The sequence below is a fragment of the Cyprinodon tularosa genome, unplaced genomic scaffold (assembly GCF_016077235.1).
Source record: "Cyprinodon tularosa strain WSP-4 unplaced genomic scaffold, ASM1607723v1 ctg260, whole genome shotgun sequence".
Classification (NCBI taxonomy): domain Eukaryota; kingdom Metazoa; phylum Chordata; class Actinopteri; order Cyprinodontiformes; family Cyprinodontidae; genus Cyprinodon; species Cyprinodon tularosa.
The window spans coordinates 550,804-577,867 of NW_024038962.1; the positions used below are offsets into that span (position 1 = coordinate 550,804).

A 27,064-nucleotide genomic window follows, 5' to 3' on the forward strand; every position below is an offset into this window, starting at 1 on the left:
TATAGAAATACAAACTAAGTGCACTGCCACTTAGTTTGTATTTCTATAGTACTTTTCATTTGTCACCCATGGTGAAGTGCCACAGAGATATTATGGTACAAACTCACTGAGAAGATTTGCCACATCACAACCAGAAACCTCAATATATTTTAGTAGGACTTTATATAACCAGTCCAAAGCAGCGGATAATTTCAAAGAAAAAGGAAAATGAAAATCTAAAAAGCATCACTTGCATTTATGTCCAAATTCCCTGATACAATACTGGGTTAAACTGCAATTACAGCTCCAAGACATTTGGGGCATATCTGGATGGAAAGAATCTTTGAACATCAGTTTTCCTGTGTTTTTACAGATTTTGAATGAGATTTAGATCTGGGTCGTGCTAACTAGTCTAATCTTTTCATTTAAACTAGTTGTCCTCGAACCCCTTTTTATCATGGGTGACAATTGCAAAATTTCTAAGTTACAAAGTACCATGTAGTTTTTTTTTCTTTCTTAAAATTCCCCCTTTAATTTTCTCAAAACCTTGTATATTTTTTCTATTCTCCATCAGGTGTTCTTCAAGAGTAGTGTTTTTCATTAATCTGTCTTTATCAACTGACCAAATTAATGCATCTCCACAGCCTTGGCCTCACACTGAGCTATCACTGGCCTCTTGCTTTTTTAGATTAATATCTTAGCCAGGTGTGTTAGTTTAGGTCTACTGTCATATATTCAAAAAGGTGGATTGCAATCACTAATTACGAAACTCAATTACTGTACAATGGGATACCCAAATAAATGGGAATAATTACAGATACAGCCACACTTTTCAAAGCTGTTGTTTCTGTTTCTTTGTCCACATCCTAATTACATGCTATCTTGTGTTGGTCGATGATATAAATCTGCAATAAACTATACTAAAGTTTTTGGTCAGAATGTTACTAAATATCAGTGTGAAAAAGATGTATGAAAACGTATGCAAAGAAAATACTTGGCAAAATCAGCCTTAAAAAATGAAGGGAATAAAATGCATAACATTTGACACAGTCCTTTTATTTTAACCCATTCTAATAAACCTAATATTTAAAAAAAATTTTTATTTTTTTTTATTTTTGTTATGAAATGTCTCAATCTTACCTCAGCTGCATGAGGACATGCTCCTCCAGACCTAAGTACTTGTGCCTGTCCTCCTCTACCAGAGCTCTCTGTCTCTGGACAGGGTCTTCCACTCGCCGCATGGCCTCTGTGAGTTTAATACTTATTTCCTGCTCAGCCCGCTTTAGCTGAACTCGTAAAACCTCCTGATTCTGGACCTGGAGGGGATGTAAACAGTTAAAGAAGACACGAGAGGACACCCGAGATCAGCATTGTCAATGAGTGCAAGTCAGAACTCTAACCAAAACAGTAAAACTGAAGAGAAAGGACATGGAGTTCTTGCCTGGAGCTGTCTCATTTGATGGAGTTGTACTCTGAGGTCCGAAACATTCTCCCTGAACTGAAGGAGGTTAACTTTAAGTGGGGATAAGCTCTTGTCTGGTGGGGAGGAATTGGCTTTAGGTGCCAAAACAGTAGATCCACCTGTTGCAAAAAAAAAAAAAAAAAATGGAAAAGTTTTCTTAACATTTTTAGGATTTCTGGGAAAGCTTTCATCATCTCAAATGATTAGAAATTAAACCAACACACAAAAAAATCAGTAAGATTACTAAATATTTATTTTTTTCTCAAACTTAAATGCCAGGCTACAGGGTAGCTGATATTTTCTAATAGAAAACTGCAGTAAAAAAAACTTTAACCCAGACAGATCAGAGACCATCCTGACCTATGACGCATAGTGTGGAATTAAAGTTAAAGCATGGACCACAGAGGTGGTTTATTAAAACTTCTCAGAGGATCATTGGTTCCCCACCCTCATGCCTTGAAGGGATCTAACTGCACTGTGTTTTCCAACAGGCTACTATGATCGGGGATGACCCAGCCAACCCTCTTTTCACCACCCTTTTCTCTGGCAAGCTTTATTTTTATTTTAAATATAAAGATAACTAACCTCTTTTGCTAAAGGGCAATACTTTGACATTTCACAAGGCTTCAGCATTAAGAGAAAGTTCTTTAGTTCCATGGTGCAATTTCTCTAGATTAAAATCCATCTATACCCTTTAAAATACTATTTTGTTCCACTCAACCTTTCAGGTTTTCTGTCATGGTTTTGGTTCTCTTTTTCATTGGTTTCATTTCCATTTTGAGTTGTTTTCTGGTTGTATTTGCGTTTTTATGTACAGGTGCTGGTCATAAAATTAGAATATCATGAAAAAGTAGATTGATTTCAGTAATTCCATTTAAAAAGTGAAACTTGTATATTATATTCATACATTACATACAAACTCATATATTTCAGATGTTTATTTTGTTTAATTTTGATGATTACAAATGACAACAAATGAAAATCTCAAATTCATCATATCAGAAAATTAGAATATTACTGAAGACCAATAAAAACAAAGGATTTATAGAAATGTTGGCCAACTGAAAAGTATGAACATGAAAAGTATGAGCATGTACAGCACTCAGTATTTAGTTGGGCCTCCTTTGGCCTGTATTACTGCAGCAATGCGGCGTGGCATGGAGTCGATCAGTCTGTGGCACTGCTCAGGTGTTATGATAGCCCAGGTTGCTCTAATAGTGGCTTTTAGCTCTTCTGAATTGTTGGGTCTGGTGTATTGCATCTTCTTCTTCACAATACCCCATAGATTTTCTATGGGGTTAAGGTCAGGAGAGTTTGCTGGCCAATTAAGAACAGGGATACCATGGTCCTTCAACCAGGTACTGGTAGCTTTGGCACTGTGTGCAGGTGCCAAGTCCTGTTGGAAAATGAAATCTGCATCTCCAAAAAGTTGGTCAGCTGCAGGAACCATGAAGTGCTCTAAAACTTCCTGGTATGTGGCTGCGTTGACCCTGGACCTCAGAAAACACAATGGACCAACACCAGCAGATGACATGGCACCCCAAACCATCACTGACTGTGGAAACTTTACACTGGACTTCAAGCAACGTGGATGAAGTGCCTCTCTTCTTTTCCTCCAGACTCTGGGACCTTGATTTCCAAAGGAAATGCAAAATTTACTTTCATCAGAGAACATGACTTTGGACCACTCACCAGCAGTCCAGTCCTGTTTCTCTTTAGCCCAGGCAAGACGCTTCTGACGCTGTCTGTGGTTCAAGAGTGGCTTGACACAAGGAATGCGACAGCAGAAACCCATGTCTTTCATACGTCTGTGTGTGGTGGTTCTTTAAGCACTCACTCCAGCTGCAGTCCACTCTTTGTGAATCTCCCCCACATTTTTGAATGGGTTTTGTTTCACAATCCTCTCCAGGGTGCGGTTATCTCTCTTGCTTGTACACTTTTTTCGACCACATCTTTTCCTTCCCTTCGCCTCTCTATTAATGTGCTTGGACACTGAGCTCTGTGAACAGCCAGCCTCTTTAGCGATGACCTTTTGTGTCTTGCCCTCCTTGTGCAAGGTGTCGATGGTCGTCTTTTGGACAACTGTCAAGTTAGCAGTCTTCCCCATGATTGTGTAGCCTATAGAACTAGACTGAAAGACCATTTAAAGGCTTTTGCAGGTGGTTTGAGTTAATTAGCTAATTAGAGTGTGGCACCAGGGGCCATCAATTTTGAAACTTTTCACAATATTCTAATTTTCTGATATGATGAATTTGAGATTTTCATTTGTTGTCATTTGTAATCATCAAAATTAAACAAAATAAACATCTGAAATATATGAGTTTGTATGTAATGTATGAATATAATATACAAGTTTCACTTTTTAAATGGAATTACTGAAATCAATCTACTTTTTCATGATATTCTAATTTTATGACCAGCACCTGTATTTCTTGTTTAGCCTCTGTTGCCCCCTTGTGTCAGTCTCCTTCCCCTAGCTCACTTCTAGATGCTTCCGTCCACATCTGATCCTCCTCTTCTGATTAGCCCAGTCTTTGTTCAGTCCCCTATTTATACCCCTCTTGTTTCTCACTGCTGGTTTCCCGTCATTTCTTTGCTCCTCATGTGTGTTTTTCTACTTTTGTTGCCCTTTGTATAGGCATTAAATCAAATTCAAGAATCCACCTCAGCTTCCATCTCTGCATGTGGGTCCCTTAAAAAAAACTCCACATAACCTGACATTTTTAGTTTGATTTAGGTCTAAAGAGTGAAATAGCCACTGCCAACATTCTTCAACATTTTTTGATCATTATCCCAATAAAAGACCCAATGAGAATACATTTTTAGAATTGGTTCTCATTGGGTCTGACTTAATTTCCCCCCCCCCCAGAATCCCAGACATGATGCAGGGCTTTTAAAATCATATTAAGGATCCTCCCCTTGCCAAACAGTGGGCATAAATTGTTCTCCAGGTCTTCCTTTTTTCCCACACTAATCCAACCTTAAGTGTTTCGGTAAAGCTGATCTCATCTGATCCCATAGTTCAAACAAAAACGAGTAAGATTATGCTAGGAGAAATTAAACATTACTTAGGCCTATTAGACGTGTTTAGCTAAGGTGTCAATATATGTGGAGGGAAAAGGAGAATAAACCCTGATATTAGTTTTTATTTAACATATGTTTAGTATTTTTTGAGGGTGCAACAAACCCACACCACTGGTTTTTGAGCAAACATGAAAGGTCAGCAGATAGGAGAAATTCCCCCAATGAAGATAGGAATACTTAAGGCCAATTTATACTTCTGACGCAGAGACTCTGCAACCGTCAAATCCGTCTCTATGCGTGACCACGCCCCCCGCCCAGAGACTCTGCAACCGCCAAATCTGTCTCTATGCGCGACCACGCCCCCCACGCAAAGACTCTGCAACCGTCGTCGCGTACCTCAAAAAAATCCTGACTACAAGTCGGACGGTCGCAAACCCGCGTACACCTCAAGCGGAAGTGCACAGACAAAAAGCAGCTGTGATTGGTCCTTGGTATGCCTTTCCGGCTGTATGTGTGGTCGTCCTTCTCGATTCTGTGCCATTTTTAAAAACCGAGGAGTAATAACAGCAATGGATAACCACAACGAAAGGTTGATCGAGGAGGTTCGGAAGTACAATCACTTGTACGCTGCCTCAAATACGTTGTTTTGGAAAATAAACACTCCTGCCGGCGCCTCGAAGAAGTTCTCGTGACCATCCGCCGAAGTTCTCGTGAGTTCTCGAATAGGCTCCCCCTAGCGCTATGACGGGAAACTGCTGTGCGTCCCTAGAAATTCCAGACCGACGTTGCAGAAGCATACCAGCAAAACTGGTTTGCAACCAGACCCAAGCAACATTTGATGTGTGCAGTTGAAGAAGTTTAATCCAAAATCTTTGTTTTGTTATTTTTAAATTATGGCTAGCATTCTTTGAAAACAATATTTGAAAAAAAAAATCCATAATTAGGCATAACTTCAGTTACTTGAAGGGGGCAAAAGGCTGTGAATATGATCAATGGTGGATGCCACAGATGAATATACAAGTTAAAATGGGTCGTTATCCTTCTCTGTATCAATTCATTGAGGTTATGCAGTTGAAAATCCTAAAAATTAATAATGAGAGACAAATTCTGAACGGCCATGTATGGGTATTTCAATCTTTTTTTTCTAAATTGCTTGCTTCACAAATGAGAACTTGATCATATTGGATTTGGCACAAAAAAAATCTTCTAATTAAAAACTAAATGATCCCCACTTCAAAATTCCTTACACTAGTGTTTAAAAATGTATCATTCTAAACAATCCATTGCTTTCAGAAATCTGTCAAAAGGAGAAACAGACCATGATGTTGTAAGAAAAACAAACTTTAATCCTAAAGATCTTTCATGTTTCCACCTTTCAGATGCACTGACCAGAAATACAAGTTACAACTAAACCACTGCTTTTGTCTAAGCCTCTTAGACATAATGCCTATCTAAAAAGGGCACATACAGTAGTGTGTTGCATTCTTAACATACTGTATTGTTGATCCAAACAACTTGTTGAAGATCATTTAAAAGTTGCGAAAGAAATCCAAACAGGAGAGCTTTTGTCTTGGAGTGAACTTTTCAAGCCAGCGCCACCATGTTTTGCTGTGCCATTGGCGTTAAGATTAAGAATCTTTTCTCCAACCCAGATCGGGTGGGTGACTGCTGCAGAACGCAGATTGTGTCACTAAACCATTGGCAAGCTTAAAAACTAGTAGCATCTTGCTTTGCTTGCTCCTGGCTCTGAACGTAAATTAAAATGAATGTGTTGTAAGGAAATATGAGCTGATGACAAGCAAAAGAAGCCTGACTGTTTTTGTCACTTTTCTCAACTCTACTCATTGCTCCCAGTTGACAGACGTGAAGCGTGGGCTTGTCTGCACAAGACATTTTGGCATTAAAAGCAAAGGAGTTAGAAAAAAAAAAAAGTTAAAGGGAATTACGGTAATACTAACCTGAACTGGGTGCACTGTGGGCTGGAGAGGAAGTCTTTGGTGGCCTCTCGCTGCTGGTAAAGAAACCAATTAGTGCAGGATATTGATACCAAATGCATGAGATGTTCGGGTTTTTGGGGGTAATATTAGTAATGATGACGACATTAAACAAAGAATGATAAGTTAAACCAGAAGGCAAAGTGCTGTTAATGATGTTACATTCATGTCATAGCAAAGAAACATTCACTGCAGTCACAGGGGTTTACACTAAATGTCAAGTATATATTACAACAGAAGGTCATAATGCAAACAGCCTAAATGCAGCCATGTAAAACCATAAACAAAACCAATACACTTTAAGATCATTATCTGTTTTGGTTTTTATTATTAACTCAGATCCTTGATCCTTCTTCCTTTACTGTATGCATGGTTAATTTATCCTGGATCTTTCTCTCCTGGACTTGCTTACCTTTGAGAATCCTTGTTCCCACTAGAGTTTGGGGCCTTTAAAAGTACATGATGAACAAGACCTGTCAAGCTGGTAATCTGTTGCTCCATAACCTTCATTCGCTCTCTGCAGAAACATTAGAAAATGCTACTGATATTACATGTTCTACTAACACAAATAGCAGTGAACTATAAATGCTTTTAATATAACAATTGGTAGTGTTTTTTTTGTTTGTTTTTTTTTACTGAAAATGTATTTAAAATTGACCTACAAAATATTAAGAGCAAACATTATCGATTAAATAAATGCCCCCCCCCCCCCCTAAAAAAAAATACAATTAAGGTGTTCCATCAGAACGTTTTACATTGTCTTCAATTACTGTTTCTGGTTAAAATAAGTAACCATAAAAAAAATGGAAAACGCTAGAAGCATAAGGGGAAACTCTTCATGAGTCTAAAATAGACTGAGCATCTGGACAACAGCCCCCCCTGGTTGAACCCCCACCTCTCTTAAATCAAATGCCAGGATAGCCTCCAACCCCCATCTAGAACCATAACACAATACATTTTCTAAATGTTTATCGATTCCTGCATCTAAAATTAGGTATTTGTGTTTTATTATTTTAGTTTTTGTAAATCTGATCAGACATTTTGTACGAGAAAGCAAGATTATTATACAATATGTGGTAGCAATCTCTTATGTAGTACTGTTTAGTAAAAATCCCTTGTAAAAAATAACTAAGTTGTACAGAAGAGAAAATAGACGCCTGAGTGTAGCTTAAAATTAGGGCTGCAACTAACGATTATTTTGCAAATCAGTTAATCTGTTTGTTATGTTTTCGATTACCGGTAATCGATTAATAATTGGCTAGCCAAAGATTCCTTAAAGACTTTATACGAAATTAAACCAGGTGAAACTAAAACTTTTCCACTTGAGGAGTTCTGGATAGAGCATATTGACAGACGATTTATTTTTCTTTCTTAAATGCAAAATATCTTTTTTTTTCACAATTTTGATATAATTACTGCTCTAAGTAGATTGCTCTGTCAGCTAAAGGCATGTTTTACAGTCTCTATACTCCAGTTTACGATTAATCGATTACTAAATTAGTTGACGTTTATTTCAATAATTGATAATCATGATTAATCAATTGTTTCAGCCCTACTTAAAAAAACTGAAATAATAAAGCATTTGCATCAGTATTTATTTTCATGATTTTTTTTTTGTGTACATGTTTTTAGTGGTGTTGTTTTCAGATTTTCTCACAGGTAAAGATTCAATAATTTTTTGCAAATATTATGAGCTAAAATATGCAAATCAGGCCTCATTCAATATGGAGTGGCTCAAATTAAACCACCATTTCAGCAGATGTCAATTTTTCCAACGCACGTGCTAAATACAGTATACTCAAATTTAATATTTAAGTATATACGGTAATCCTAAACATACATATAAATAAAAATGTCTGAGTACAATAAATGCCAAAGGACTGATTTTCCGTTAAAAAACAGCATAACATACTTGATCTCCTGTCCAAAAACTTTAGAAGAAATGACCCAGGAGATCAAAGATAAACACAAGTTGTTTAGTCGTTTCTAAATAAAACAACTACTGTAGCCTAGAGAACGCAAACTGAAAACAACACTACATGACAAAAACCAAAAAAAAAAAAAAGGGAAGGAAGGAAGGAAGACAACATCTTAGAATCAGATTGTTTGGTAAGCGAAGTTTTAGAAAAATGAAAACAACATTTGTCTTCTGCTCCAACTGTTTATCTTAAAGGAGAATGTGGGGCAGGTTAAGGTCATATGGACAGTCAAGGTCTAACTACATGCTTGCAGAGAGTATCAGACATGAATACATTTGATGGTAACTAAATATACATTTATTTTGAAGATTATCTTGTTTAATCCTTGACATTTAACCTTTGAGAGATATTTGTTCTTCCACTTAGTACTGGGCGTATTCACTCAGGAACTTGAATGTAACCAGTAACAAAAATAACAGAAGTTGAAGCTGAAAAACGATTAGAAGACAGGTTATACTTGGCTTTAGTTGTGGATGATGAATTAGAGAACTAACCAGGCAGAGGGACTCAGCAGCCTATGATGAAAGTAAAACTGTGATGCAGAATTAGTTCATGCTCTCATGCAATGCTTCAATTCTAACGACAACAATCCAATGCCAGATTCTCTGTAACATTCAGCTTTGGGTGCTTACCGTGTCTCTTGGTCACCTGGAGCTGGAGTTGGCCCTTGAGGGTGACTCTGAGGATCTGGGATAACAGGAGATCCCATGCTGTTCCTGGGCTTAGTCCCTGCAACCTCCTCCTTCCTGAAGGACTGGCGCACAGGTGAGCCTCTCTCCAGGACAACTCCATGTGGTGGGACAGCATGAGTTGGAACACCATGAGGTGGCATGCTGTGGATATCAATCATCCGTACCTCAGTCATCCTATGAGGAGATGGAGGAGGAGTCTTGGATCCCAAAGTAGGCAGTTGGCTGTTTCGGGACTTCTGTCTGTAAAGAGTAGGGTGATCCACAGAGTCTGTAGGGCTGGGCCCACCATAAGAGCCAGTTGACCGGATGGATGCTCTGTGAAATCCCCCTATGCCATGCTCTGGACCATCAAGTCCAGGGCTTGCATGTGGCCCATGACCTGCAGCCATGCTGACTCGTCCCTCTTGGAGAACGTATGGATCTGCATACAACCCCTCATTTCCTCTGGTTAGAGTTTGGCTTTTCCCACTCAGGTCTTGATCTGGCTTTACATCTCGTCTCTCCAGTATAGCGCTTGGACAAGGCGAGATGGAGCGGACCGAAGGATTGGCACTAGATATCCGGTCCCTTGGGATGGTGGCGCTTCCTGGAACGGAGTTCTGTCTCGTGCCAAATGGGATTCGAGAGGGTGATGGCGGCATGGAGTGGGGAGATGGTGGGATCGCTCCCTGCATGGGGTGGTGTGACGGAGGACCCATAGGTGGATGTCTTAGAGGGTGCTGACCATCACGGGCTGCATGTGCCATCTCACTGTGAATCTAGAAAAGTCGAAAAAACAAAAACATTAAACTCGTTGTACGTAAATGACCTGTCAATCACAATGATTTCCTCTTATGCAATATTATGTTTAAAGTTTTTCAAATATCATAAACCATTTCAAATATCTACAGGCTTTTTGCTCATGTTAAGGACAGTTTTTTGTTCCTCCAAAAAGAGCTGTTGATTTATCAAGCTTGCATATGCATAAAGAAAACGGGGTGGGGAAATGTACGGCCCCTCATGTTACTTCTAAGCCATGAGTACTCATTTTTGAATTAATGAGAAACAGGTGACATAGATGTGAGAAGAATTAAAGCCCAATTACATCCTCTCCAACATTCATTATTACTTTAAACTAAAGATTAACCTTAGATCTATGCAATCTTCAGAATACAATATCACAGTTGGATTTCATTCACATATATGTGAGAACCTGACAAATAGATATAAAAAAAGTCTATTGAAGGCATATTAATAAATGTACAATATTTAAGCATTTTTTGCACCCACATATTCCTCTCCCTGATGATCAACAGAGTAAGTCTAACAAAAGATAAATGCGTAAACTTAACAAGCTGTCAGGGATTCCCATATACTGCTGTAATCATATTAATATGGATTTGAGACCATGCAAATCAGTGTGTGATAGATGCTGTTCTGATGGAGGTGGTTGAAAATGGCAGAATTAGGAGGGAACCCAGGTGATGGTCCTGGTTAATGATGATGGCAGGTTTATCGGTTGATCAATCAAACTGAACCACAACATCCCAAACATAAATAAATATTGTTTATTATGTTTAATCAAATTTGGATAAACCCATTATTTCATCATTTGCATTACTAAGGACATCAATATCCTTATACATAGGCTTAATTCTTATCATACTGAGAAAAAATACCTATAAATCATAACAAAAGCAAAAAATGTCTGCATTTTTTCTGTCTTGTTCCTCAGAACTGAAGATTCCTTGAGACAGCAAATAAATCCACCTAAATTATTCAATATTTATTTTCTTTATATTTTAAGCATCTTCTACAATTTATTAACAAAATTTCCTGAGCATTATGCTGACTGGCATTTGAAGATCATCCCTACTCCTAATACAAGATTCAACACCTTTTTTCCTTGCAAAAGTAAACTCAATTTACTGCTGATAAAACAGCAAAAACACACCTGCAGGGTGAATCTGCATCTGGTTGATTTGCAACAGGATCTGTCAAACAATGTCGGTTTAACCACTCAGCTAATCATTGTCATTATCATTAGCCCAACCAACCTTAACAGATCATCAGTGGATAACATATAAAAGCAAGACCGGCTTCCTATAGCGAGGAAATAACTTTTGAGATTAAAGAGAAATAAATTAAATCAGAGAGCACATCTGGTTATTTTGGTATACAACATGAAATGCTATCTAATCAACAATCGACATGACAGTTTGAGTACTTGTCCCTTTGGTTAACAGGGGAAAATTGTACATCACTTCTACTAATATATATATATACTCATACTCTTCTTTGAGACTTTAGATTCCGTCTTAGTTTTTATCAACAAAAGTTAAGTCTCTCTTTTCGTTTGCCTCACATCCAGATATACTGCTGCAACAGTGAGCACAAAACAGCCTCTATTATATTGATAACGAACATTAAACAACCACGTTTTCTATTACTAGATGAAGTAAATTTTTTCAGACGAGTAAAATGAAACAGCAAGACTGAAATTGAGAGTAAACAGTAATAAAACCTCAGGATTTCGATACAACTTGTATGATAACACTGTACAGGAAGCTGTCACATAAAGATCTAGATCCAATTCATTTTCCTTTTCTTTCAAACAAGCAAGCTTTTGTTTTATCAAGGTATGACTCACAGGTTACACCTAGAAGCTAAGACATGTCAAAAGCCCTGATGCAAGTTCTTTCAAACACTTCAGGGACAGTTCTTCATTGAGCACTTTTTTTGTGCAGTGTTGTTTTTATCTGTTTTATTCAAGCATGCCAACACAGATTACTAAAGGGAGGAAAACAATGAAGTAGGTGTGAGTGTTGCGTGTGCAGAAGTGAGTGTGCTACGTGAAATGGATGAAAATAACTGCTCAGAAATTTCTGTAACAAAGGCTTCATGTTTGGCTGTGACAACAGATGAAAAGGAGAACATGCTTTCAGTGAAAGTTTGTCTCACAAGGGTGATCTTCAGAGTCGTTAAACCTAATGACCTTTTTTTTTTATTAAGGGAGCACATCTCTATGGACGAAGAATGAAAAATAAAACAACTTCACATACTGTATGTGTATTCCTATTCCAGCAGAGCCATATTTAAAAAAGCTTATGCCATTAATGGCCGTACCCAAACAGATGAGGGGATACTCAAATTATCCCTAAAATATGCAGCTTTTGTTGTAAATAACAGACAAGTGTCTTCTTTCGAGATAAAGAATGAAAAAAATGGCTTAAAAGCAAGCACACGGGCAAACAGATCAGACTGAGGCAAGGTCCCAGATAAAAACAGCTAACTCTGACACAGAATATTGTTTTCACTGTGGTCTTAAGCCTCCCTTAGAATGTGTTGCCTGTTTGCTTTATGTGCACAGAGGTGCTTCAATCTCTTGCTGTGTCAGCATTGGATAAGGTTTCTCAACTGATTCACAAACTGTAGAGAATCTGAGTTTGCAAAGCTGAACAGATAAAGAAAAGTGCCGTGATGGAAAAAGCTGTAAAATGTAAATATTTAGAGAGCCTGAGTGGTTCAATATACTTGGAGTAAATGTGTGGATAAGCGTAATGATGATAAAAGATTGTTAGAGCTTAGTAATAATGATGTTAAGCAAAATGAGACATTTATCTTTACTATTATTATTGGAAAAAAAGGGGAAACAGAGCAGAAGTTGGGCAATAATTAAACATTCTGTTGACTAAACCTCTTTTTTCTGTGTACATAACAAACCTGTCTGACAGCCACTAATGATGACTGCACAAGTGTTTAAAGACCAGTTCGTTTTGTAAACTGCTTTGCAATCAATGATAGAAATGAACATTATTATGTCAAAATATTTGTTTCCTTAACTGAAACTTCTGGATTGGTAAATCTTAAATTTTTCATTTAATATTGCTAGGCAGTTTGCAGAAAGCCTTGCAGAAGTATTTGGCCCCTTTGAACTTTTGACCTTTTGCCACATTCCAGGCTTCAAACATGAAAATATAAAACTGTAATTATTTGTGAAGAATCAACAAGTGGGAAACAATCATGACGTGTAACAGAATTTATTGGATATTTTAAGCTTTTTTTAACAAGTATAAAAAACTGGTTGTGCTAAATTATTGCGCCCTCTGGAGTTAATACTTTGTAGCGCTACCTTTTGCTGCAATTACAGCTGCAAATCTCTTGAGGTATGTCTCTATCGGTTCTGGACATCGACTGAAATGTTTCATTCTTTCCTACAAAACAGCTCAAGCTCAGGAAGGTTGGAAGGAGAGCATTTGTGAACAACAGTTTTCAGTTCGTTCTACAGATTCTCTATTGGATTCATGTCTGGACCAACCTGGACATGTTTATATGTGAACCATTCCATTGTATATTTTCCTTTATGTTTTGGATCATTGTCTCATGTCTTTTGCAGAGTCCAACATGTTTTTCTCCCAGAATCATCGGTCTTTGCCTCCATCCATCTTTTAATCAATTTAACCATCTTCCCTGTCGAAGAAAAGCAGGCCCCAACCATGATGCTGCCACCATCATGTTTAACAATGGGGATGGTGTGTACAGAGTGATGAACGGTGTTGCTTTTACACCAAAAGTAATATTTTGCATTTTTGCCACAAAGTTGGATTTTGGTTTCATCTGACCAGAAAACCTTCTTCCACATGTTTGCCATGTCTCCCAGGTGGTTTGTAGCTAAATTTAAACAAGACTTTTTTTTCGGGATATCTGTAGGAATTGTCTTTCTTCCATAAAGGCAATATGTGTGCTATATACAACAGATTTTTATCTTATGGACAGAGTCTTCCACCTCAGCTGTAGATCTCTGCAGTTCATCCAGAGTGATCATGGGCCTCTTGGCTGCATCTCTGATCAGTCTTCTCCTTGTTTGAGCTGAAATTTTAAAGGGTTTTCTTAGATTTGCAGTGGTCTGACACTCCTTCCATTTCAATATTATCACTTACACTGTGCTCTTTGGGATTTTTAAAGCTTGGGAAATCTTTTTGTTTCCAAATCCAGCTTTAAACTTCTCCACAACAGTATCTCGGACCTGTCTGATGTGTTCTTTGTTCTTCATGATGCTCTCTGCACTTTAAACAGACCTCTGAGGCGATCACAGAGCAGGTGCATTAATAGGTGGATTCTATTTAGTATCATTTAGGTCGACATTGGATCATTCAGAGATCCTCACTGAACTTCTGGGGAGAGTTTGCTGCACTGAAAGTAAAAGGGGCCGATTAATTTTGCACACCCCACTCTTCAGTTTTTTATTTGTTAAAAAAGTTAAAAATATCCAATATACACTATATTGCCAAAAGTATTTGCTCACCCATCCAAATTATTGGAATCAGGTGTTCCAATCACTTCCATGGCCACAGGTGTATAAATTCAAGCACCTAGGCATGCAGACTGTTTTTACAAACATTTGTGAAAGAATGGGTTGCTCTCAGGAGCTCAGTGAATTCCAGCGTGGAACTGTGATAGGATGCCACCTGTGCAACAAATCCAGTCGTGAAATTTCCTCGCTCCTAAATATTCCACAGTCAACTGTCAGCTGTATTATAAGAAAATGGAAGTGTTTGGGAACGACAGCAACTCAGCCACGAAGTGGTAGGCCACGTAAACTGACGGAGCGGGGTCAGCGGATGCTGACGCGCATAGTGCGAAGAGGTCGCCAACTTTCTGCAGAGTCAATCACTACAGACCTCCAAACTTCATGTGGCCTTCAGATTAGCTCAAGAACAGTGCGCAGAGAGCTTCATGGAATGGGTTTCCATGGTCGAGCAGCTGCATCCAAGCCATACATCACCAAGTGCAATGCAAAGCGTCGGATGCGGTGGTGTAAAGCACGCCGCCACTGGACTCTAGAGCAGTGGAGACGCGTTCTCTGGAGTGACGAATCGCGCTTCTCCATCTGGCAATCTGATGGACGGGTCTGGGTTTGGCGGTTGCCAGGAGAACGGTACTTGTCTGACCGCATTGTGCCAAGTGTAAAGTTTGGTGGAGGGGGGATTATGGTGTGGGGTTGTTTTTCAGGAGCTGGGCTTGGCCCCTTAGTTCCAGTGAAAGGAACTCTGAATGCTTCAGCATCCCAAGACATTTTGGACAATTCCATGCTCCCAACTTTGTGGGAACAGTTTGGAGCTGGCCCCTTCCTCTTCCAACATGACTGTGCACCAGTGCACAAAGCAAGGTCCATAAAGACATGGATGACAGAGTCTGGTGTGGATGAACTTGACTGGCCTGCACAGAGTCCTGACCTCAACCCGATAGAACACCTTTGGGATGAATTAGAGCGGAGACTGAGAGCCAGGCCTTCTCGTCCAACATCAGTGTGCGACCTCACAAATGCGCTTCTGGAAGAATGGTCAAAAATTCCCATAAACACACTCCTAAACCTTGTGGACAGCCTTCCCAGAAGAGTTGAAGCTGTTCTAGCTGCAAAGGGTGGACCGACGTCATATTGAACCCTATGGATTAGGAACGGGATTTCACTTAAGCTCATATGTGAGTCAAGGCAGGTGAGCAAATACTTTTGGCAATATAGTGTATTTAATTACACTTCATGATTGGGTAAAAATAGTTGTTGATTCTTCACTAAAAAATGTTTATGTTTGATGCCTGAAATGTGGCAAGAGTTTGAGATTTTCAAGAGAGCAGATTATTTTTGCAAGGCAAACTGTAACTGGGCTGATATCTAAGGATAGCTCTGACAGGGTTTCACTTGCCAATAACGTACATTTATAACATAAGTTTTAGTGGTTGTAGAAGTAATAGAAAACACAGATCTGGGAACTGGAATTCTAGCAGCACTCCTACATTATTCTCTACATTTTCTCTCCGTTGTCCTTTCTTTCCCAGTAAATGGTATCGGCATCTCAGATATGTTAGATTTGTTTACCGGTACCAAGCTTTCCTGTCTGACCCTTCAAAACAATCTACCATCAACAGCATTGTGTTGTAGAAGCTTTTATGCAAGAGCCTTTTTTTGGGAGTTTTTACAGCACATTTTGGAGTTTTTACAGCACTAGTGTCTCGTTTTTTTGGCAGTAGGCTGGCAGGAAAGGGGGTATGAGAGAGGGAGAGACATGCGGCCAAGGATTCGAACCCGGGTCATCCATGTCGAGGACTAAGGAATCTTTCTGTACATGGGTTTTGTGCGCTAACAACTGGACAACCAAAGCACGCCCTTATGCAACAAACTTTTAAACAATTTTCCCAACATTTATGGAGAACAGCAAAGTTGCTCTTTTGTAGTTTTTATTATTTTCACCTATAAACATAGAAAAAGTCAGCAGCCTTTTGATATGTTCTGTAGTAAGGTATAAAACAAGATTCTCCAGAACATATCTCCAAAGCCTGCTATTAACTGTAACACAAGTTGTGCTACCCACAGTAATTGCTGCTAAAAAGTCTAAAGATTGTTTTAGAGTTTAAATATTTCTTTATGCTATTACTAGTTTTAAATCTGTGGTAAACCATTGTTCTACAGCAACTCCTCTCTCACATATACAATATTGCATCTTCTAATATGTTTCCTTAAAGACTGTTTAGGACAGGAAGCTACAGAAAGTTGAATGTTTATTCTGGTAAGACTGTTTCTTATATGATAATTACCGTATTTTCACGACAATAAGGCGCACCTAAACGTCTTTTGTAATACTTTGTAATAAATACATTAATAAAGCACAATCATACTCAGTTTTGCTCCCGCTCTATTTTTCTACCTGAAAACTTAATTCAACAGCAGCCTCTGGTCCGGGTCTCCTCCTCTTCACCGCGGTGGCTGGCAGGTGTTTTTTCATCTAAATAATCTAAATCTTGCAGCTATATTTGCTGTGATCAGTCGGAATAAAGTAGTTTTAATATGTTTTTAAGTGAGAAAGTCCACCTGAAAACTTAATAATTGCAGTCAGTTCATCCAGATTATCTATTTCTGTTGGAGGCGCTCCCCACATACCCCCACATACCAGCGGTGCACCGACAGCAGAAATCCATTCATCAGCAGCCTCTAGGCTGGGCAGCCTCCAGGTTCACGCGGTGGCTGGCAGATGTTTTTCATCTAAATAATTTAAACTGCAGGCACCAGGATACCGGTAATAAAAGCAAACATATTCCGTCGGCAGGTTTCAGGATTTTAAGTTAATTTAGGAGTGATCACAGTGCTGTGTCATCTGCGATGTGTCTGTCTCACGGCCAGCTGCCAGGTTTGATTAATACTTTGTAATAAATACATGAATAAAGCACAGTCATACTCAGTTTTGCCCCCGCTGTATTTTTAAATACGCAGTAGAGGTATTTAAACGTAGTAGAGGACATGTACCTGTATATAAAAAACGCGCCCTATAGTCCGGTGCGCCTTATGTGTGTGTTAAATACAGAAATGGGCACATAACTGAGAGTGCGCCTTTTAGTACGGTGCGCCTTATGGTCGTGAAAATACGGTAGTAAAGAAAAAAAAATGGAGGTGGAAAATTAATCTCAGTAGTCTTAATGGTGAATCATGTGTTAAATAGTTTTTAAAATAGCTTCTTAAAAAAAACTTTCAAGTTCTGATCCCTCTCTTACCTTTAGATGCTCATCTGACGTGCTCAAATTAACAAATAGGATTGGTTGGGATTATTAGATCAAATGTCTGCAAAATAATTCCTTAGCTACACCTAATCTCGAATAATCTGCAGTCTTGTGATCTCACTGTTTGTGTCAAACGCGAGTTGGTTAAACAATGACAGAACTATTCAGGTCAACAGGACTCTTCTACAGTGTTTACTTGGTGCTCAAAATTGAACCATGTCTGTCAAACTTCAAACTGATCACAAAAATTGAATGCAGAGCCGTTTTATCATACATACTTTTGCATCAATAATCTTGTCAAATCATGGGACAATACAATTTTAGTTAAACATTGTGATATATATAATGTCTAGCTTATGGCAACAAGTGTTTGCATAATATTAAATAAATATTAGCATTACATCAATAGTAAATCTGTTGTAGGCACGGAACGAGACTGTTAGGTAAAGAAAGAGTGAGCAGGAACATTTGAGGAAATGTTTTTGGGCTAAGGCTTTCCTATATCCGCATGAAAGAAATAGCTGAGTAAGAAACAGAGAGTGAGATTACGGCTTACATTGGAATAAGGAAGAACAAGCTGAGCAAATGGCCCCTGGAACTGAGTTGGATTTTCCCCTAAAATGTTGCATAGGGCATGCCTGAATGTCGGCCTCTGGGAGAACAAAAAGCCACCCCCCCTTTGACAGATTAACAAGAGGCAGGGGGGCATTCCTTCCTAAAACTGCAAACAGGATGTGAGTTAAAGAACTGGAGCCTGAACTGGCTTTTTTTATTGCACCAAATGTATTCATCTCCCCTCAGCTGCTGGGACAACAGGGAAGTACTCACCCTGGCATCGCCGTTGGCTGGCCGAGGTCCATGGCTGAAAGCCTGAGCCGGATCCTTATGGTACACCTTCAGACAGGAGTGATCTGTGATGTTCCTGTAAGGGAAGGAGTTGTTGGCTGGTAAGTAAGCGGCCCAGATATCCCCATCAGAAAGTGGCCGGTCTTGCCTCCACCTAGATCTGTTAAACATCCCAGCTAAGGACACATGCTCTGGCTGAGGCTCTGACAGTCCCCTGTCATATGACATTTTCTCTAACTCTGGGAAGTCGACAAAAACATCCACTAATTTTCTGAGCTGTGGCCAAGCAACATGAAATGTCGAGCGGATCTGTTATTTACTCAGTGCTAGTCTCACTCTGAGTGTGATACTGCACCTTGTACCAACCTTAAAACAGCATGAGGTAATTTTTTACAACCTTGATAAGGATTTAGTCACGGATTACACACTTCACTTGAGCTGGATCTCCACAGAGTGAGAGGGCAAAGTTTCTAATGTTTCTGGAGCATTTCTTCTTAGAATTTTAGCCCCCACAGAGAATATGCAGGATATGAAAATATATGATTGAAGTAAAAACCAAACCAGGAACAGCAGTTCCACAAGAAGACATGAGTGTTCTTAGTAAAATGCCTAAATGCTCAACTCTTAGCTACAATCAGCATTGTTGTGTCTGTAAATGACATGGCAGACACAAAACAATACTTTGGAAAATGTTCTATTGTTTTCAATTGAAAAAAAAAAAGCTCAGCTCATTTTTTTAAAAGTTTACTGGGTGAAACTTTTGCATGATAAGAAAGGAAAAGGAGCAGGAAAGTCAGGAGCAATCCTAAAAAGCTGTCGTTTTTTATAGTGTTCCACAAACATGTTTTCCACACGGCTTTTACTCAAAACAAATTTCATTTACATGGAGGGAAAGTATGTAAGGCTTCCTGTCCCGCCCAATGACATTTCCTGTTCAAAGGTAGCTATGAACAACAATAGCAAATAGATTAAATTGGTTGGAAGATAGATTCCATCCATCCATCCATCCATCCATCCATCCATCCATCCATCCATCCATCCATCCATCCATCCATCCATCCATCCATCCATCCATCCATCCATCCATGCATCCTTAACTTAGAGACTTAATCAAACTAATAATTGAATCATTTAACTATTTTCAACTGTCATTAGATACTTTTAACAAAAAAACAAAAAACAAATCTGCAACCAATGTAGCTTGTGAGTTTTAAAAAACTGCTGTTTTAACTTCAACGTTTTCATGGTATCTTGTGTACCAACACTAACTGACAACTGATCCATGATTGCTTGGTGACCTTTCAATATGATGGATACCTTCATTTAACACACGTCCTAGTGATTTTCTCTTGATTTGATATGAAAAGATCTTTACCTGACATCAGCGAGTTCGTAGTACATGTTTCTCATGTCGTCTTTGACGTAGACGGCCACACTAGGAGACTCTAGCATCTTCATGTTTAGCTGCTGCGGGAAGGCACTGACAAACAGAGCTCTGATTGTGTCGATGCTGGTGATCTCATTGGGCATGCGGATCTGTTTGGTCTCATCCCCGTACTGCAGATAGAGTACACCTAGGGACAGAACAGCAATGTGATTAGACTCAAATAAGATCCCCCAAAACCAATATGAGTTCCAGGTATGAAGATGCAGAATTGGATTTACTTTTACAATAAAAAAAAGAACCCACTACTTCAAATTGCTTTTGGCTTTTGTTTATGAAGCAATTAAACAATGAAAAACTTTTTAGTTAGAAGGCAGTGGGATGTGTTACTGATATTGGTGATCAGATGATTACTGTAAGCCAAGACTGAAACATTAAGATATAATTGCTTTGTCTTTTATTGAAGTTCTAATGTCTTGCAATGTAATGCAGTTAGAGTTAAGGTACAGAAATAAAGGAAAACAAGGAAAATGCACAATGTTAAAAAACTTTATATTAGTATAAAATAACTGTAATGCATAACTTTTTCCAACTTTTACTTGACGTTATGATTTTTTTTCTGGAAAATAATATATAAGCATTTGGAGAAAAAAAATCCCATGAAGTGGTTGAAGCATTCTGACCATAGTAAAAGTTTGAAACAGGATAATTTTGCCAAGATGATAATAATTACTTTCTATGCTGAATAAGGCCTCAAGAGGATTTCTACACTGGATTGTGAGTCAAAGAAATTCAAGCTAATCCCTTAAATCCGACCTTTAGTTTTCCGGTATATGAGCAGAAATCTGACAAATCTGTCACCCAGCTCATATTGGTGTTGGAAATTAGCATGCCTTTTTAGTCACAAAGTAATGGAGAAAATTACATGATAATAGTTGGGTTGTTGTGGCAGAAAAGAAGCTAGACGCGAAGCTGTGTGCTGAGGGTGGAACTGTAAATGTTGTGTATCAAAGACCAAAGTCTGAACCTCTGAACTCTGGGTGTGGCTTCTGTGCTGTTTTAAAAAACAGATGTCATTCCCACAAAATTGATGTGCACGCCTACCCTGCACTTGTATAAACAGTGCCAGGGGAAGAAAAAAAATGCATATTTTCAATCTCGGATTCATTGTTTTACACTGAAATAAATGGTATAGACATTTCAACATGATTCAATTTAGAGATTTGAAAAGTAGGTTCAACCAAATCTAATAAAAAATATCCTAAAAGCTTGCTTATACATTTTCCAATGAAAACGTTGCATTTAAAGAAATGATGCATGATTTTACTCGGTAAATCCAACAAAACCCAAGGCTGTAAAAGCAACCAGATGTTACCGAAATATTATACAAGATCCTACATGCTCCATGAGACAGGAAAAGGGCAAATCCAGGAAATAAAACTGCAGAGCTTCAGTATTGCATTGTGTTTTTTTTCTTGGTTTCTGTGCAGCAGCAACTTAATACAGTGACCATTTGGAACAGAAGTCAACCTTTTCAGTGAGAGACAGGCTACAATAATGTAAAGTCTTTCATCCAGAATTTGGCTAGGCGGGAAGGAAAAAGTTAACCACAGTGTTATGGGGATTTCTTTTCTTGCATTTAAAGTCTTATAAGGAGGGCAGAAAGAGGAATCGAGTTACATTCCTGTGTGCTTGAACTCACAGAGAGCTGGAAACAAATGGCTTGTAGGGTTTTGTAACCAAATGGACACAGATTGGAAACTTTCTGGGCTTATTACACATCTTCACTGGGGCACAAAGGTAAATATTAAATAAAGCCGTTAAAACGTTTCATTTCAATTGCTGCAAATTTTGGGCCATAGCTAAACAATAGTAAAAATATAACACTGTGGCCACAAGTCAAACACCATAAAACAAGAGTCCAAGTGATGCTAAACTGTTGATTAAATCTGATACTTACAGAAGAAGCCTTGAGTCCCCGTTTCCTTGCTCAATGTTATGCTAAAAAGAAAAGATGATGCTGCAACTTATGCAGCAAGAGGCAAGGGTACAAGGAATCCCCAAATGTCCGTTGGGACAAAGTAGAATGTGTGCTTTTGCCTCCGTGTGTGTGTCTGAGACTGTGGGAGGGACACAGTAGTAAAGTGGTGCCCCCTGTTTTCACTCCACCCCTTCATCACGTCACCCCCCCACTGCCCCAACGCTTTGTTCTGATGTTTTTCGATGAAGTGAAGTAGTATGATGACATTCACTAATGAGTTAGATAGTCCATGCATGGGCATATATAAACCTGTGTTTATATTAGCCCCATTGTTGGGTTTGTGATTGACTTTGGATTTAGATTTGAAGGAACCAGAAACTGTGAAAAATGACACCCTGTGGCTTGATTCTCTCCCACAAAATGTGCAACGTTCTTTTCATCTGTGACTAAAGGTCTTGCTTCATAGTGAATAGAGAAAAAAAAAGGAAAATAAGAACTTTTGAATGGTTTTTTGCATTGATAAGCAGCTGTTTTGCATTTTGCTGGCATATTTTCTGATGAACAAAAGTTATGCAAATCCCATTTTTTTATACCGGTAGAAAACCAATGCCATAAGATCCTAAGAATTTCAACATAAAAAATGGATAACAACTAAAACAAAACTAATTAGTGTGGTGAAGAGAAGTTGGAAGGGAAGTATGTAAGGTAGATAGAACCCACAGGTTTATTTTTTGTACTGAATTACAGAGAAAATTATAGGACTCTCTATTAATTAGTCTGGGAATTAACAAAATTGTTAAATATCAGGTAATGGTGGCAGCAAACTAGTACACACAGCTTTTTTGATAATAATGCATGGTAAGAAAAATTGGAAACAAACAGCTGTAGCAAACAAAAATAAGTATGGCCATTAAGTAGTTAAAAAATAAAGAAAGATGTTCCTGATTATTTTTCATGCAGGGAAATACTTGCTGGCTTTTTCTTCAGGGGGTAAAAACAGATAATCATTTCTGTTATCACTTATTTAAAAATTTGCTGCTGTCAGTTGACTGATCTGTGAGAAGTAACTGATCTGATCTACCTACCCTAATCTCTACAGCATGATCCTTCCGCCCCCTTGTTTCAATATGGGGCTGCCACACAGGGATTTGCTCGTAGACTAAAGCGTTTCCTGACCATAAATGGCTTGTAGACCCTAAATAGCTTGTGTGAAACTGCAACAAGTGACCTTTTAAAGCAATCTCCAAAAAATGAATGTGTTATTGTAACACTTAACAGAAGCCAGATTTATGGATTGCACAATTTATACCTGTTGGTCAACACATTCCTGAGCAGAGCATCACCATCAGCTCAGGTTGATGGTTATGTCTGGGTATGCACCTTGTGCCATGCTCTTTTTATTTTCAGGAGATATATTCACTTTTTTTGGGTGCTGCTTGTTAATCTAATCCCTGCAACACACTCAAGGATTTCAGAAATGATAGAAACAGCACCAGCAGAGCTATTTCTATTAGTGATCTTTCACATCTAGATAAATAGACAGCAAGGGATAGCAACTAATGCTGCATAAAAAGTTTTTTTTTTTTTTTTCATCTTATTCTAGAGATAATAGAAAGAGATATAATGTATCTTCTACTTCGTTCTGGGGTTTCAGCCAGTGGCATATAGAGGTGGTGATGGACCCACCAAAGGGGTTGAGTCTGCAGCCGTTAGGACTAATATGCTCAATGGACCTTTGCGTACAAGAGCCCAAACCTGACTTCTCCTCGGTGTGACTACTTTTAAGACCTGGGCAAGGAAATCTCCTTTAAAATGGCCTCCTCAGTTTGAAATAGGACCTAAAAGTCGTGAGGAAGCGGTTGTTCCAACCGTTGCATTTCCCAATTCCACCGAGTGGTGCCCGACTTTACAAGAGTGAATAAAGTGAATGTGATTGGTCGTTCATCGGTAGCTGCTCTGCTGCAGACAGGAAAGCTCTGCAATAACAATAACTTGTATTTGCAGTCTACACTCAGACACTTTAAAATGTTGCACTGCTAAATTTATCTTTAATATACATTTTATTCTCTACTTCTTGTTTTTATATATCTGTAAATGTTTTTTTTATTAAATTTGATATTGTAGCTAGTTTTTATAATTTATTTTTATATTCGGATGAAACTGAGGCCGTGACTCTCAATTTCGTTTACCTCATGTAACACGTGATGTGAATGACAATAAAGTCTCTTGAATCTTGAATCTCTTGAATCAAAGGGGGGGGGGAATTGTTGTGGCGGAAGGTTTGCAAGCAATTTTGGTTGTGGCCGGTGTCTCTGAAGCATCTTGGTAACCAGTTAGCAACTTAGTGCTAGTAGGTTCCCAATGGGAAATTACATTGGGACCAAGTAGCATACAGTACATTGGGACTTTAAGGCCCCTGAAAAATCAGAAAGCAAAAGCAGACCATGCTACAGTTAGAGCAATGGTAAATTTAATTATTATTAAGTTGTTGTTAAGTCTTTAGAATATGAACTCGGGAGGCATAGCTTTGCTTCACTTTGTTGTTATCTTTAAAAGGTTTCATTTGGGAAAAAAACAAACAAAAATGACTAGTTTATATTAGAATTTTTTCATGCTTAGGTGTGGTCTTTAGGGCTTGAGGTAGGACTGGATTATAGAAAGACAATTTGTTTAGAAAAGGTTTGTTAACTTTGTTATTAAGTACCTCTCAAAACCAGCACTGTTTTTATTGATAATATCTAAAAACATATACTGATATCTAAAGCTGTATAAGTACTTTACCAGGAGCTATCTTAATCAGAACGCTTGTGTTTGCTTCAGAGGTTTAACAACCATAAAAATAAAACAATTTGCACAAGGATCGCTTTTAAACTACCACAATATGGACGTTATTAATCAGATGCATTATCAAATGGATGTATCCAATAAAGAATAAATGCCTTGCAAACATGTACCCCTTTATACCTACGTATATATACTACACCAAGTGCCCATCCCGAGAGTGTTTAGATGCACATGCCATCTGTCAGCTGCACCGCTTGATCGATTAATCGATCTATATATTTTTATTTATCTGTTTGCGTGTAATGTCATTCGTAGTTACACTGTAAAGCCTGAGAATAGCATTGCGGTCACCACTAGCAGGATACACAAGGCTGTTTTACCCTCGCATTCATTAATTTAGCAACCACATCTGACTCCTCTTGCTTCCAAGTGCTATTTAAGTTTTATAGTCCTTGGTACTAAATAGTTTTTTTCAGGCTTTTTTTTTCACATTGGATCTTGGTTTTTTATTTACTGTTTTCACACGTTACTGGGAGGTACTAACTGGAACGCAAGCTACTTACTTGTTTACTCTCTCTGCACTTATCATACCATTGTTGTTACTGTAAATATACATTCAGTGCTTTATTTACTGACAGATTAAGCAAAAAAGCAAACAAACAAAAAAAGAAGAACCTGTGAGCAACTGAAATGAGTTACTGGAGCATACATTTGAAAAACTTAAAAATAACGGGACTTTCCAAATGAGGACAAAAACATCCTTATAAGTTATTAGTAAACATAGGGCTAAAAATACCCGTAGAAGTGAAAAAATGCTTGTAAAGTGCAGAAGTATAAGTTTTTCTTTCAACAGAGTTGTGGATTTCTTTAGTTCCTTCAAAATTCGCACATGCTTAGCTCTGCATCTTGGACAGTTGAGGTGGATAATCTTGCCTCCACAGATGTACAATTGTGCTGCGCTCTTTGTCCATTTTCAGATTAAGGATAGAAGAATGCTTTGATCTTATGATACTGTGTGTTCACTAATGCTTGAAAATTTTATTCTTGTTTGAAAGAATTGTTACGTTTCTCACTGCCAACACTTTAAAAAGGCATATAACAGATCTTACCTAAAGATCGGTCCTTTGTCTGGTTGGTCGATCGCACCACCGGCAGGCTGGCCCGAACCCGGCTGCCTCGGGTGAAGGCTGTGGGTGTGTCCGCCTCAGACATGGCGTCTAAAGATTCTAGTGAGGTCAGAGAAAGGTGGTCGGCCTGATCCCCGACGCTGGGCTGTGGGCTGGGACCGTGCTTTGGACTTCTGCTCTGGATTTGAAGAGGAAAACAGAAACAATACAGGAAGGAGTGAGACCATGGATGCTTATGATGGCACTACAAATAAAAACAAACCTGGAGTGATAGATTCAAAAAGCACTTTGCTTTCTCCTTTTTGCAGCAAAATACTGCTCATACTGTAGCTTGGACTCAATCCTGTGTTTTGGAGGTCAATCATATTACAGGCCACCTTATTATAACCTGAAGCCCGAGTCATGCACAATGACAAAATAAACTGAAGCAGATACGCCATGCAAATATGCAATGAGGATTATACCCAGATGATGTTCACTGAAGCAATTGAGAGGATCTGGGGCTGTAATGATATAAACTTGGATCTAACCTGTATGATGTGACTTTCTGTTATTTAGAGGGGGAAAGTATGTTTAAAATGACAACTGATAAAAAGGTGCCATGTTGTCCTTTAAAGCTTAGAATTCATTTAATTTTTCTGAGATCTGGCATAATTATTTACGCCCCTTTTCTCAAACCACAACAAATAACAGTGTATCCAAATGGAAACTCTTTTACATGACCAAGAGAAAGTGTTACATAATTGTGGATTTGAAGAGAAAAGAACAGTTGCTTTTTAATACCAAAGGAAAAATGTGCATAATCTCAATATAAGTGCAGCTTTTGTTAGAAATAAGTTAGAAAGCATAATGATAGATTACCAAGTATGGATGTATCAGGTTGGAGCGAGAGCTTTGGACAACTTTGAAGTAGGGTTAGTTTATAAAACAATATATAAGGTTGTAACTTCCCAATAAAACACTATGCGGATGCAACAGCAAAACTACCAAGGCCTGTGGTGCTAGTGCACCCTTGGTTGAATCTGTTGACAAACAAATATAATTTGGGCAAGTCACCAATCTGTTCTTTATAAAACGAGTTGCAAAAGATACGCCATATTTGGAAGAAAGCCATTTGCAGGTTGCTACAAGTCATGCAGGGAAAACAGCAAATATGTGGAATTGGTAACATATAATTTACACGCATTGGGTAATTTAACACTGCATTCTCATGCTGCTGGAGCTTCTTAGTCATTCACTAATAACAAAATGAAAAATTCCAATAGACTTTTTTTAAAAAGTTG

At 38.4% G+C, this 27,064-nt stretch overlaps 1 protein-coding gene across 22 annotated transcripts in view; it reads right to left on the bottom strand.

Moving 5' to 3' along the window:
• The window catches only part of si:ch211-285f17.1 (sickle tail protein homolog), a 155,799-nt gene that overhangs the window by 17,720 nt on the left and 111,015 nt on the right, over positions 1-27,064 (bottom strand). For 17 of the 22 annotated variants that reach the window (XM_038288995.1, XM_038288997.1, XM_038288994.1 and 14 more), the window contains 8 exons: positions 25,764-25,959; positions 19,881-20,079; positions 18,488-18,581; positions 9,071-9,888; positions 6,872-6,976; positions 6,424-6,476; positions 1,421-1,560; positions 1,120-1,295 (listed from right to left, as the gene is read on the bottom strand). In XM_038288995.1, the coding sequence (XP_038144923.1) occupies positions 1,120-1,295; positions 1,421-1,560; positions 6,424-6,476; positions 6,872-6,976; positions 9,071-9,888; positions 18,488-18,581; positions 19,881-20,079; positions 25,764-25,959 (1,781 nt within the window). Of the gene's footprint in view, positions 1-1,119; positions 1,296-1,420; positions 1,561-6,423; positions 6,477-6,871; positions 6,977-9,070; positions 9,889-18,487; positions 18,582-19,880; positions 20,080-21,849; positions 22,003-25,763; positions 25,960-27,064 lie in introns of those variants that run through there. The other 5 variants (XM_038288986.1, XM_038288989.1, XM_038289001.1 and 2 more) reach the window with 4 other exon arrangements.